The sequence below is a fragment of the Haliotis rufescens genome, unplaced genomic scaffold (assembly GCF_023055435.1).
Source record: "Haliotis rufescens isolate VD_foot unplaced genomic scaffold, xgHalRufe1.0.p SCAF_2, whole genome shotgun sequence".
Classification (NCBI taxonomy): domain Eukaryota; kingdom Metazoa; phylum Mollusca; class Gastropoda; order Lepetellida; family Haliotidae; genus Haliotis; species Haliotis rufescens.
The window spans coordinates 43,295,295-43,310,873 of NW_025963890.1; the positions used below are offsets into that span (position 1 = coordinate 43,295,295).

Sequence of the window (15,579 nt, forward strand, 5' to 3'; positions counted from 1 at the left end):
CCAACACAAAACGCCACAACACTTGTAATAAAAGCTAGACATTATACAGAAAAGGGCATTGCTGGAAATATACAGATGTTGTTCATAAACATTTATTCAGAACGTAGTTCGGATTTTAAGTCACCGGACCAAACCTTTTTTACATTTTCACTTCAATGCATCAACTGTAACATCCGCTTCGACTATATTTGCCACTGTGACCAACAGTCTTCAGAAAATGTGTTTACCCGATGTCATTATTTGACATGAAACTGTATTGATTTAAATGTTGATTCATAGTTGATGAATGTGTCAAACGGAGTGAGTAAGTGAATGAGTGAGTGAGTGAGTCGGGTTTTACTTTGCTGTGAATAGTAAAGGCCTATATCACGGCATCGAATATAGGCATGGGATCACACACAATGCCACAGCGTTATTGTATAATTAATATAGCTGAATTGATCATGGCCATTTTAATTTTTTATTGGCAGTTTTGACTTTCTTTGTGGTCCTTTTGACTGGATTGATTTCACACGAATAATATGAACTATAAGCGGATTGGAGAACCTTTTCTCAACTGATGACAAGACTTGGACAGGAGAACCTTGTCTTAACTGATGACAAGACTTTGGATCGGAGAACCTTGTCTCAACTGATGACAAGACTTTGGATCGGAGAACCTTGTCTCCACTGATTAGACTGTGGATCGGAGAACCATGTCTCAACTGATGACAAGACTTTGGACCGGAGAACCTTGTCTTAACTGATGACAAGACTTTGGATCGGAGAACCTTGTCTCAACTGATAAAAAGACTTTGGATCGGAGAACCTTGTCTCCACTGATTAGACTGTGGATCGGAGAACCTTGTCTCAACTGATGACAAGACGTTGGATCGGGGAACCATGTCTCAACTGATGACAAGACTTTGGATCGGAGAACCTTGTCTCCACTGATTAAACTGTGGATCGGGGAACCATGTCTCAACTGATGACAAGACGTTGGATCGGAGAACCCCGTCTTAACTAATGACAAGACTTTGGATCGGAGAACCTTGTCTCAACTGATGACAAGATTTTGGATCGGAGAACCTTGTCTCCACTGAATAGACTGTGGATCGGAGAACCTTGTCTCAACTGATGACAAGACTTTGGAGCGGAGAACCTTGTCTCAACTGATGACAAGACTTTGGATCGGAGAACCTTGTCTCCACTGATTAGACTGTGGATCGGAGAACCTTGTCTCAACTGATGACAAGACGTTGGATCGGGGAACCATGTCTCAACTGATGACAAGACTTTGGATCGGAGAACCTTGTCTCAACTGATGACAAGACTTTGGATCGGAGAACCTTGTCTCCACTGATTAGACTGTGGATCGGAGAACCATGTCTCAACTGATGACAAGACGTTGGATCGGAGAACCATGTCTCAACTGATGACAAGACGTTGGATCGGAGAACCTTGTCTTAACAGATAACAAGACTTTGGATCGGAGAACCTTGTCTTAACAGATAACAAAACTTTGGATCGGGGAACCTTGTCTTAACAGATAACAAGACTTTGGATCGGAAAACCTTGTCTCAACTGATTAGACTGTGGATCGGAGAACCTTGTCTCAACTGATGACAAGACGTTGGATCGGGGAACCATGTCTCAACTGATGACAAGACTTTGGATCGGAGAACCTTGTCTCCACTGATTAGACTGTGGATCGGAGAACCATGTCTCAACTGATGACAAGACGTTGGATCGGAGAACCCCGTCTTAACTAATGACAAGACTTTGGATCGGAGAACCTTGTCTCAACTGATGACAAGATTTTGGATCGGAGAACCTTGTCTCAAAAGAAAAGACTGTGGATCGGAGAACCTTGTCTCAACTGATGACAAGACTTTGGAGCGGAGAACCTTGTCTCAACTGATGACAAGACTTTGGATCGGAGAACCTTGTCTCCACTGATTAGACTGTGGATCGGAGAACCTTGTCTCAACTGATGACAAGACGTTGGATCGGGGAACCATGTCTCAACTGATGACAAGACTTTGGATCGGAGAACCTTGTCTCAACTGATGACAAGACTTTGGATCGGAGAACCTTGTCTCCACTGATTAGACTGTGGATCGGAGAACCATGTCTCAACTGATGACAAGACGTTGGATCGGAGAACCATGTCTCAACTGATGACAAGACGTTGGATCGGAGAACCTTGTCTTAACAGATAACAAGACTTTGGATCGGAGAACCTTGTCTTAACAGATAACAAAACTTTGGATCGGGGAACCTTGTCTTAACAGATAACAAGACTTTGGATCGGAGAACCTTGTCTCAACTGATGACAAAACTTTGGATCGGGGAACCTTGTCTCAACTGATGACAAAACTTTGAATCGGAGTACCTTGTCTCAACTGATGACAAGACGTTGGATCGGAGTACCTTGTCTCAACTGATGACAAGACGTTGGATCGGAGTACCTTGTCTCAACTGATGACAAGACGTTGGATCGGAGTACCTTGTCTCAACTGATGACAAGGCGTTGGATCGGAGTACCTTGTCTCAACTGATGACAAAACTTTGGTCATTTTGATTTTTTATTGGCAGTTTTGACTTTCTTTGTGGTCCTTTTGACTGGCTTCATTTCACACGAATAATATGAACTATAAGCGGATTGGAGAACCTTTTCTCAACTGATGACAAGATTTTGGACCGGAGAACATTGTCTAAACTGATGACAAGACTTTGGATCGGAGAACCTTGTCTCAACTGATGACAAGACGTTGGATCGGAGTACCTTGTCTCAACTGATGACAAGACGTTGGATCGGGGAACCTTGTCTCAACTGATGACAAGACTTTGGATCGGGGAACCTTGTCTCAACTGATGACAAGACTTTGGATCGGGGAACCTTGTCTCAACTGATGACAAAACAAGAATAAGACAAGAGTGGAAGACCCCGGGAGGATTCTCAGGCAGAATAGGTCCCCAGTAGCACATGCTTGTCGTAACAGTCGACCAAAACGGGGAACAGGTGGGCAGACTCTGTGACTTGTCACCACATCCCGAAGTGAGACGGTGATCATCATATCAACCACTGGTTTGTGTGGACTAAACTGGATATTTACAGACCTTCGTAATATAACTGGGGTATTGCTGACTTAGCGTAAGACGACAATGAAACAAAAACCACATGTGATAAGTGAGTAAGAAGCATATTAAATACTCATTCTGAACAGCCAAGGAGCGACGACGAATTGTGGATTATCTGTCGCACGCGAATGAATGTTGTATTTCATGTCCTCAGTAAAGGCTCAGTTTCACGTCCTTTTGTTCTTGACCGCCCCCATGGTCCAGTGGTAGAGCGTCCGCCCGGAGAGCGTAAGGTCCGGGGTTCGATCCCCGGCCGCGTCATACCAAAATACGTTAAAAGATGGTAGTTGTTGTTACCCTGTCTGGCGCTCGGCATTAAGGGGCTAAAACAAGGAATGGTCGCTCGGAGTCAGTATACTGTGTCTGAGTGGGGAATTCATGTTAAACTGCGGCATGGTATCTCAGTGAGCTAGCACAATAAATCGGCATCAGTCCGGACTAGTACAAGCACACACACACATACACGCACACGCGCACACACACACACACACACACACACGCATGGACGTCGCTATGTAAGTGCAATAATCTTGGACGAGACATTAAACCCCATTTCACCTCACCTAAAAAAAAAGTATAGTGCAATATTACCTATAATGACAAATCATTTTTGAGGCTCGCTAAAATGCATGTGTAAATTATTAATTTATGATTCCTATTACCTAATGGGTAATATAAGACATATATATTTACTCTATGCTAAGCCATAGCAATAGACATGTATGCTAATAATATTAACATTATTCATTTACTGACGAAACACATTTAGTTTTATTTAGTGGCATACTTATACTGAAATGCAGAAACCAAAATCGATTGTTTTGAAATGTTTTATGACGATTCCACGATTGCAGTTAATTGGCTACCTTTCAGTTGCTTACTCTGCTTCTTCGCATCATCATATGACATGACCCAGTCTTCGTGGTCCTCGAGGACCATGGGTACAATGTTTAAAGCCCATTTCTGGTGCCCCACCGCCGTGATATTGCTGGAATATTGCTAAAAGCGGCGTAAAGCCATACTCACTCACTCTGGAGGAACATTCCTACTTTTCATCGGATATTAACTCTTTCAAGGTGTGGTTAGGTGTAGTATTTCATGGGTCCCGTAAAAAATTGATACCCGTAAAATATTGCCTCCCTATCTTGTGAAATTGTGACAGCCCCGCTCCCCTTACCCATGACCACAGAAATGTCTAAAACTAAAAAACTCGTGTCAATATCAGCTACTTTAATAACGAAAAACCGCCTTGAATTACACATGCATTATGCAGGTCTCTGATCTCTATCTGGTTTTGTTGACTGACAGGAAGAGAGTGTGATTGCAGTGTGGGGCCCCCAATTATCATCAACGATATTTATGTCAAAAGGTATACTTGTAAATTTCTTCATCCGATATCCCCCAAAGACTGAATCGGAACATATTCATGATCCCACTATACAAGCAACATTAGTTTTATGTCAGTTTAACTGTAAGATCAATATCAGCAGTTGTTGTAATCCTTTTCTTGTAATGACCCATTTTCCAGACAGTGGTCTAAATAAAGCCACAAAACCCTTTCCGTATCCAATAGAAATCTCTGCATAAAGCAGAGTCGATTGTACAATTTCGACTATATCATGAGCATGTGTTTATGAATCACTATAAAAAAGTAATGATACCAGGTGTTCACGAAAAGGTGAGCGTATCCTGCCCCAAGGGTGGCACCCGTCACAAACACATGCAAAGGCGAGTCAATTGTTTACCTGAAAAAAAACATAGGAACATGTGGTGCAAGTCAAAATGGGGAATTGCATCGGACATCATTTTTCTAAGTGATGCGTCAAATTTGGAAATGTCCTCCACATGTCTACCATAAAAGGTTTTGAAAGCTTTACTGAGGCCTTTGATGTTGTAACCTTGATCAAACTTCTGAAAGTCGTATGACGCTCTTTGAAATCTTGGTAGAAAGAGGATGCTCGGTTGTATCTCATTAGTTGCAAAATGTAAACAACAAAGGCTGGAGCTGCTGGAATATTGCTGGACATGAAGGGAAAGTTGACTGTTGGAAAGTTGAAGTCATTGCTCTTGTCATACAGTTTTGTGGAGAGTGTTTTGTCACTCTGAATCTTTATGCATAGATTTAAATATGCAACAGATGAGGCCGTCTCAATGGTCTCCTTTAATTCTAGTTCAGGTGGTTAAATCAATGGAAGGGAATTGGCTATTTGATTGTTATTAAACCTGACGCTTAACTTCTTGGCCAAATTACCTTGTTTTGACATTGCCAATCCATGCAGAAATTCCGATTCATATGCATAAAGAAACAGATCAGCAAGAAGGGAAGCACAATGGGTGCCCATGGGGATGCCTACTTCTGGCTTAAATGTCTTACCCCTAAATTGTACGTAGATGTTATCAATGAGAAAGTCCAGCATTTCACATATTGTTTTCTCAGTAAACTTCAGATGGCATTTGCTTTCATTTTTCACAAATTGTCCTGAACCCCTGAATATAGATACTCACTGTATCTGTGGCCACCACGTCTTGTAACAAAAGCCCCATGGATCAAGTAATGAAGTTTCCCTTAAGTTTATCATGTTGGATAGTGGTTTACAAAGTTAAGAAATCAAATGTTTTCACAGTAATGGAAATCGCTTTCATGTCGTCTTCCCATAAAATACATACAACCGTCAGTTATGTCTGTCAACAGTTTATTCATTGTATAAAAGAAAATCACATATTTGACACAACACTATATAAATCACATAGACACATGCTTTCCTAACAGAAGTAAACACATCAAGTTGCATAGATAAATCCTACAACAGTTAAGCAAAGGCAAGAAACTGTCATGAAAACAATTCAGTATCAAGTAAGAATTCTAAAAAATCCTAATTGATCATTTTGATTGCTTTAGATGTTTGTACCAGAAGGCATAGAAGTCTACCAACTGGCAGTGGTGGAAACAAAGGCACCAGTAAGATTCATATCTCGTATTGATGTTTGATAACACCTGTAGAAAAAAGACTTGTGTCATCATATTTTTCACAACATTCAATCCCACATATTGGGAATTCAAACTGTACAGCTACTTTTTTGCTATAAAAGTAAGGTAAGAGTAGAAAACTACATGGTTGAGGTATTGGAATTGAAACCTGCCAAGATGACAGAGTGAGTGAGTGAGTTGGGTTTAACGCTGCTTTTAACAGTATTCCAGTTATATCATGGCGTGTCAGCTTAATGTGGGAGGAAAGCCCGAAGTGATGTAGGTCCTAGACATTTACCACTTCGGTGAAACCCACGAGCACGGGTATGGTGCTGACAAACCTAGAAACATAATCAGGGAGAACCGGAACTCGAACCCACAATCATAGGTTTCTGGCGTGCCCAAGGGACACAACTCTGCACAGCGAATCACCGCGCCTTAGACGACTGGGCCACCCGTGCCCCCCGCCAAGATGACAGAGGCCACTGACTGATAAGCAATGAACTCAATGTATGAATATACAATTGAACAGATTAACGAGCAAAATGTAGTATTTCAGGTTTAGCAATATGGTATACATGTACTACATATTTCATAGGGATATTGAGATGTTTTGCAATTTACATATACACATACAATCAGTTTGATGTATGATAGAATAACACAGATATCCTTATCAACGGTTGAGTGATATGCTGACACACTATGAAAATGCTTAGTAGAACAGCGTTAGAAATTGGCACTTGTCCTAAAGTCCTTGCCAAACTGCTCAATAGTAAAGGTATCATAAGGACTTTTAGACATTTGCCTTTATTTTTTTGCTATATGTTATTATAAGTTCTAGTGGGCTAAAACAGTTAGTTTCTATCGCTGAACTTAGGAAATAATTTTCAAGTGACAGTAAACAAAGTACACAAGGTAATCTTAATCCCTGGATATAAAACAATGCCTAGTAGAACAAAAAATACAATTTAAATGGTAAATCAACATGTCTGGTGATTTTTTATCTCAAATTTCGAATTTGTACTGACATAGTTTCTCATCACCTGTTCGTTTGCCGGACTTCGCTGAAGTGGTACGGTGTAATTTTTTTCTGCGCATAATATTCAAATTTCTTTTTTTCCAAAATATTGAATCCGCTAGAGGGGGGTGCGCATTATACATGGGTGCGCACTATACTCAAGAAAATACGGTAATAGGAACATGGTAGTAAGGCCTGATGGAATGCAACATTGCAATAATGTTGTCCAGGTTTGAATTTGCCTGCACTTGTCATACCTGGACATGAACTTCCATTCACTTGTTACTCATCAAGAGTCAAAATCCACTATGTATTTTCAAAGTGTTGCAATACAAATAAAAGGTGATGTAAACTGCATGTATTCAGATTTGAACGATATAACTCCAAATTAACAAACAAAGCTTAATATTGAGAGCACTATCCATTTTCTTTGTTCATAAACAAACAAGAGCAGCCAGGAAAACAATTTCTCATGACAATGTGAGAGTTGGTTCTGTTGATGCTGCATATTACCATATACTTACTGAACAAGCAAAAACAATTAGGAAAACTACATTTAATTTTTTTACTTCTTTTGCTTGTAACTTTACATACATAAGAATATGTCAACTAAGTTGTCAAGTATCTTTCGTTACACATTTAAGGCGAAGAATATGATTAATAGTGACTCATCAAAGATGAATTCATACTCAATTGATCAATACTTTTCTGAAATTTGTTCAATGGCTTATATAGTTAAAAAGGAAGATGAATATCCATTCTCCAGTGTGAAGCAAGTTGCATGGGCAATAATAACCTTAAGCAAAACAAATGTAACAACTTCTATGATACCACAGTAACAGACCAATGAAATCGGCAAGTTTAGCCTCAATAATCCCATCCAACAAAATAACATACACAGAAACACAAGACGGAGTACACACATCCACATATATATTTGTACACATTCAGCTTTCACGTCTCTTAAAATGAAGGTTAACAGTCATAAACTCTTCATCTGTGAGTCTTAATCAATGAGCATCTCCAGAACAAGTGCTTCACAACATGTACTATATTTATAATGAGTCCATATATAGTGTACTAGATTCCATTCACTAAGTGAAAGCTCATGGCACTAAACCATTATTACCCCAGTCAGTGGTCCAGAGTGCACTTGATTTTCATTCCCAGCTCCCTGGGGAATATACAATATCCTGTATATCAGCTTGGAAAAATGTTTGAAAAATACAAGGAAATTGTACATTGCTTGGTATAGCACGTTTAGTGAATATCATTCTTATGATGGACAAGCTGAACTTCAGACACATTGTTGACCAGTGAGTGAGTGACGTTTAAGATTGTGTTGAGTGAGTGAGTTAGGTTTAAGATTGTGTTGAAAAGAGTGTTTCTGTCATGTCATAGCATGTAAGCCATGTCATGGTTGGTCAGAGGACAATCATAGGTAATAAACCAAAGGTTATGATTGGGTTAATGTAACATTTGAACCATAAGCATGATCAAGGATGCAACTCTTCATATTGAATGGTGAAACTTCAAACGATGCAGCCACCCGTGTAGCAATATAACAGCACTTACAACTTGTGCATGTACTTGTACATAATCCAGTCATATCTGATTACTCATTCAGCTGATTTCATCTCAGTAATTTAGATGAAATTATACCTTCATCAGATGTGGAAGTAAACTTTGGTAGTCATGGTGACACTGGTCCTATTTTCATTGACTTATATAAAGGATATAAAGTACTGGGTGAGTGAGTGAGTTTGGGTTTACGCCACTTTAAGCAATATTCCAGCAATATCACGGCAGGGGGGACAGAAATGGGCTTCACACATTGTACCCATGTTGGGAATCGAACCCGGGTCTTCCGTGTGACGAGCGAACACTTTGAGCACTATGCTACCCGACCACCCCCTAAAAAGTACTGGAGTGCAACTGGAAACAAGTTTTAATGTCACAGGTCCTTTGATTTTAATATTTTCTTTTTTGCTGGTTGCTATTGGCTCAGGTTCAGAGGGGATGGCATTGTAGCATATGTCTTGCATGATGACACTGACTCAGTGTGTGGTGTTACAATTTATCTAAATGTGGATACCAAGAAGCACAATTGTCTCCAATATGACACACTGCATTTCTGTTCTTATCATGCAGTTTATTTGCTCTTGAACACAGTATACAGCAATATTTCAGCAATATTCCAAGTATATGACGGTGGTCTGTAAATAATCAAGTCTGGACCAGACAATCAGGTGATTGACATCATGAGCATCGATCTACACAACTGGAATACGATTACAAACATCAACCGAGTCACCAAGCCTGACAACTCGATCCCGTTAGTTGCCTCTTACGACAAGCATGGATTGGTGAAGACCAACCTTAATTGAGTGAATGAGGTTCAAAGCTGCTTTGAACATTATTTCAGTTATCATATGGTTATATCAGTGTGAAAAGCTGTGAAGTGATGAAGGCTTACTACTACAGAAATACAGGAGCAAGGCAATGGTGCCGACAAACCAAGGCTACCATTCCTGCCAAATCAGGGACCAAAACACACTACCAGCAGATCCTGGCATGAATAAGGGATGCAACTCTGACAGAAACTTGCTGCACCTTAGAGTTAGTTGAGGGGGACATCTGAGCCCCATCGTTGATTCTTGAATGATTAAGGGACTCAAGTGTGCAAAATGCAGTGCCTCATGAGTGGCCCCTGATGGCAAAATGACAAACCTGCATCTAAATCTACATGTCACACATCCAATCTAATGCCCTGATACAACCATGCTACATACATATGACACACAGCAACACATGAATAGCACTACTCTCTTGTCTAGTCACAAAATCCCCATCAAAGAAAACATTTCTAATTATTGCATAGAATCATCAATTTGGCAATGTGAATACAAATCTAAACATGGTGATACTCTAAATGTCATACATAACCAAGCAGGAATATATGTTTAATGTGATTATCACATATGTAAACAAATGAACATCATGATCATTAAGGCCTACAGAGAAAACAATTCTTTGTTCCTGCTGATTGCTCAAACAATTCAAAACAGAATTTCTTTGGTAATCAGTGGTCATAAGAAAATATGGTAAACTGTCTGAAAATTTGTTACAGTTTAAGCAACCAACATGAAGAACAGTGAAAACAGAAAAATTGTAGAAAAAATATTCTGCTGGCCAGAAAGAAAAGAACTGGCATTCTCGTGTGACAAAACACCCGATAGGCCCACTGAGCCACCGATTTGAATTACAACAGGTCCAATGCTATTTCAGAAGACCTGCAGATAAACTGACCTGATGATCCTCATTCATAAAATAGTGTGATACTGATCGATGTAAAATATCAAAGCCTGTACAATCTCTAGAAGATGAGCTTTTCAAAATTGCCCTTCTCGTGTATACAAACATATATTAAACAATCTTGTCTTGTGGCCACAGGGCTTTCTGTTGCAGAGGAGATTGATTATTTCAACTGTAGAGCTAAATGATTCACTGTATCGTACTACATGCTCCAGTGACATGTCTGCCATTTCACAGCTCTTCCATTAATGTCCTGGTTATCATGGTTATTGCATAAGGATATGCATTGCACTGTCATTCTACTAACATAGATAGTACTTGTGGTATGAATCTGTTGAAAGACTATAAAAGACATACTGTGCACAATAAAAACATTCATGGACACATGGTACATCTTGCAAGTGTCTAAGTGTTTCATTTGCCACGCTATCTACATCATATATAGATTCAGTGACTGGTAAATCAGTCAGTCAGCAAAGCATGTAGGGTGAAAATGATTGCATACTATGTGAGATCATTGAAATTTACTCAGTGGAGCACCTACTGCTATTGATTCCTAACTCTATTGCAATAATTATCTTGTCTCACTATTAACCTAATGCTTCCTTATTGTTTAGACTTACAGCTCTGATAATTTGTGTTTGTCAACTACTTGCATTTACTTTTGAAATTTATTTGTAAATACTTTTCTCCCAAATTGTAATAAATTAAATAATCAGTTGATGAAAAGCTGAATTAAGTTATGCCATCTGGGCCCACTTGCACAAAGCGATCTTAGCGCTACGATTATGGTAAGCCTATGTAAAAGAATGGGAGTTATGATCATCTTAGCACTAAGATCGTTTTGTGCAAGTGGGCCCTGACCCTTATCAGAATGGTAAAGCAATGATAATATTACTGAACATATTGCTGAATATTGTGTTTGTGTTTCTGTCTGTGCTAAATATCTGTCTATAAAAGTCTAACCATCACATCACATACAGTTGTCTGCATCAATGTGTGTTCTTGTTCTGCATAATGGGATGAACATGAGGAATGAGATCAGTCAATGCAGGACCTTCCTTCTGTGTTTCTTCTTGCAGAAGATAAGGAGGAATATGATGACTACAACCATGAGATCGACAAACATGAGGGACACTGCCAGCACCAGGACACTGCTGGAGTCGGAGGACTTGGATGGGAATTGCGCATGGTACACACTCGACAGCTGCATGCGTGTGTGGTGCTCTTGAATGATCCGCCACAGATGTCGCATTATCGTTGCCTCCTTGCCCAGGAATTCATCTCCAACAACTCCAATCATTGCTGGGCTTGTCAAATAATCCACTCCCATGAATTTCTTGAGTACTGGTGTTTTGTCATCAATCCCAACAAAGGCACTGGCAGTGTTCTGGAAAGTGATTCCAGCCTCTCTGGCCACTACTCCCATCCAGGCCTGGTCTGGTCCAAATCTGGGAGTGGACAACGACGCCTGAAACAACTTGTCCACCACTCCTATCGGCGCCAAATAGGCGTCACTGCTACATACTTCTTCAGATCTACCATAGTACTTGAAATAATTGGATTTGAGAAATCGGCTTTGAGGAGGCGCTTCACAACATTTCTGAAAATTACACACAGTGAATTTATCTGCTGATGGGGATTGCGATTTTAGATAAGGTATCAGCTTGAAGATGTCTACAATGATGTTGTCATTTGCAACCATGACATATGAAGCATGAGGACAATGTTTACTCGCCCACTTGTAGGACATTGCAGTCTTTAATGTCAAGTTATTGTCACTGTCTATGAAGTCTTCCTGGATGATATCTTTGTATATTTTGTTCTCCCTTTCAATTGAGTTTTGAATATCTCTATTGTCCATGGCACCAAACATGAACACTAAAGGTATCTGGAGGCCCTTGTACTTGTGCTTGCTGCCCCATGTCTCTCGTATTGCCATTCGCCGATCATAATGGGCAAAGATTGTCCTGATCGCAACAAGAAGAAATACTTCGGTGTGTTGCAGACACAAAGACGGATGGTTTATGTTGTAATTAAACTCTTGTGGATATTCAATCACATTGTTTGCAAAGTTTTGGACCTCCATCATGAAATGCACTTGGTGAGGTTACGACATTTCCTTCTTGTTTGTTGTTTGTTGATTGATGCACATCTGTGGTATTTACTGCACTATGCAATGAACATATTGGTGACTCGCATCTGAAAACACAAAAGAAATGGATTCAACATGTTTAAAAATAGAAGAAAAAAAAATCTCATTTGCAATTTTCATGCAATAAAAGAATGCATAGTGAATGGTGTCCTACTCAGCTGGGGTCTTTGTCAGCACAGGTATAACATAACATAAACCGATTCCCGTTTCATCACAATGCTCAAAACTGCTATCAGTATTGATGTCACATAAACAAAGCAGTGTGCGCATTATCCTGCAATTTTGAAGTACTGCCACGACAGACTTTACTGAGTTTTGGGCACTCCGGAAGTCTAGGCTATGTAAGTCTGCAAAGAAATCATTTTGGGGAGTTGGGAAAATAGACTTGTGCTGACTACAATGCTGTTAATATTGTCAAGCAGTGTACATTTCTCTACTCCACTTGTGTACAGAATTGTACATCGGGTACATTTGCTAATACGGAGAGGTACCTGCGGTAACATTATCTTTACTTGATACATTGGCAAATAATACACAATCGACAACGTATTCTGCTTCACTGATATCTTTCATTATGTTCATATTTTGGATTGTTCATATTGTGTCCATGCATGCAATTTGTTTTCTGCAAAATCAATGCTTTCGGTAATAAGCAAGCATGTTATGTCATTGTTATGAGATGAGATGTTATTTTTAAATCGTATGTTCCTTAGACTTCTCGCCAACTACGCTACTTGCTATGAATCGGTAGCCTTCGACTTTGCACTGGCAAAAATAGCACTGACCCTAACAGCTGTATTATCGACGTGGGGTGTAAAAGAAGGACGAAATGCAGATATTTACTTATGCCCACAAAACGAAGGGACGAAGAATCCCTTACAACACGAAAGACACTGGACATATCATTCACGTGAACAAACTGCTGAAGCACAACACTGATTTCCAGTCATACGGTTAGTTACAAAACTAATTTGGTCCATAAACTAATTTCCTTTACCGTTAAGTTTCACAGAATAGAAGACATTTGTTTTCCTAGTCATTTTTAAAAACGGCTTGACGTCTCTATATCAGGAACATTTAAAAATAGTTTGTAACAAAATGCTTGGTTAACAAAAGAAAATATAAACTAGTAATTTAGTTATTACTTAGGAAAATAGCATTGGATTTTACAAAGCTAGTGCTGTCATATGAGCCGCAGATAGATCCATAGGGAGTGTTTATGTTGTTTTAATAATTAGCGAATTAACATTAGAAATATTAGTGAATAAATATAATGTATTTTGGTTAAAACAAGATAAACGGAGTAAAACAAATTTCCCATTCGCAATTTATTATCCCTTGATATTATTTTTTGTTGTTGAGTTCATACCAATAATAAAACACTAATGTTCCGGATTTTAAGGATGCGGTTTCAGCTGTTCACTGTGACACTGACAGGGACTTTTCGCTGAAAGGTTGAAGATTTATGATCTGATGGATGATCTGAACTCCCTGGGCAGCCTTTGTGTTATCACTAAAACAAATTAAAAAACTTGAACAAAGTGAAAAAAAAAGAGGAAGAAGAAGAAAACATTTTAATATCGTCAAGTTTATTCCGTGCACATATATTCTTTTACAGATCACTTAATTGTACAACGAAGGAAATGCAAGACATGGTGTTAACGCTATTAAAGCCTAATCAAAGTGTCTTTAATACTCCAGACGTTGTAGGTATTACATGTACACACATAATCATTGATGTCTTTGGTTACAGAGACGGGTTCACCATTGCAAAAATGTCACCAATTTCTTATTATGAAAAGGGCCACGAATTGTGAAAGTGGACACACATTTTGAAAAACAAAACAAAATCCGCAGTGATATAGTTTATTCATTGATAAGAAATTTAGTTCACCTATTTTGCACTGATCCTCGTTTCACATGGTCTCTGTCAAAATGTCATGGTGACATCTTCGGTAGAATAGAATCATGAGCTGATCCACATGGCTGATTGTTTGCCATTGTGTCCAAACGGGGTTGATCGTTTCTCATGCATTCAGCCACTTGTTTGACCCGCGAAGATCCGGGGTAGAATAGGTCTTCAGCAACCCATGCTTGCCCTAACAGGCGACTATGCTTGTTTTAAAACACATCTTTGACGTCATTCTATTGTTTGAACGCTCCATTATTTTTCAGGAATGGAGAGTTGCTTGTCAACTGTACATTATCTTGAAGCAGCATTGGAATTTTTCAAATATTTTCAACTACAGAATATTTTGTCAAAGTGTAAAAGTAGGGATGAGTTTTAAGTAGGGGAATATCCTCGTAACTCTCCATTCCTTAAAAATAATGGGCCTCGGCCCCTGCGGGGCCTTTGCTCCATTATTTTTAAGGAATGGAGAGTTACTCGGACATTCCCCTGTACATAAGAGGCGACCAACGGGATCGGGTGGTCAGGCTCACTGACTTGGTTGATATTGTTTAATGCCACATTCAGCAATATTCCATCTATATGATGTCGGTCTGTAAATAATCGAGTCTGGACCAGACAATCCAGTGATTGATATAATGAGCATCAATCCACGCAATTGGGATACGGTGGCATCAATCGACCAAATCAGCGAGCCTCTTACGACACGCTTGGGTAACCCGGATCTTCACGGGGGTACTGATAGTAATCGCGGTGAAGTTGGTACCCGGTAGGTTAAGATAGTAATGAAGTCTTTTGACCGCCTCCGTGGTCTAGTGGTAGAGCGCCCGCCCGGAGTGCGGAAGGTCCGGGGTTCGATCCCCGGCCGCGTAACACCAAAAGACGTTAAAATAAGGTACTTGTTGTAACCCTGACTGGCGCTCGGGTTAAAGGGGCTAAACAAGGACTAGTCGGCTCGGAGTCAGTATACTGTGTCTGAGTTGGATATTCATGTTAAACTGCGGCATGGTATCTCAGTAGGCTGGCACTATAAAATCGGCATCAGTCTGGACTAGTACAAGCAGTCACACACACACACACACGTGCAT

General features: G+C 39.7%; 1 protein-coding gene across 1 annotated transcript; it reads right to left on the reverse strand.

Moving 5' to 3' along the window:
* Positions 1-10,242: 10,242 nt before the first annotated feature.
* LOC124149391 (beta-1,3-galactosyltransferase 1-like) lies at positions 10,243-13,538 on the reverse strand. Its single transcript, XM_046520936.2, has 2 exons — positions 13,426-13,538; positions 10,243-12,629 (listed from the first exon to the last, which is right to left on the reverse strand). Exon 2 carries the CDS (start codon positions 12,517-12,519, stop codon positions 11,473-11,475), a length of 1,047 nt encoding a protein of 348 aa, XP_046376892.2. The 5' UTR covers positions 12,520-12,629; positions 13,426-13,538; the 3' UTR covers positions 10,243-11,472.
* Between the last annotated feature and the right edge of the window lie 2,041 nt (positions 13,539-15,579).

What these genes read in the sequence shown, in the direction of transcription:
- LOC124149391 (XM_046520936.2), bottom strand. Translation starts at nt 12,519, where the DNA reads ATGATGGAGGTCCAAAACTTTGCAAACAATGTGATTGAATATCCACAA.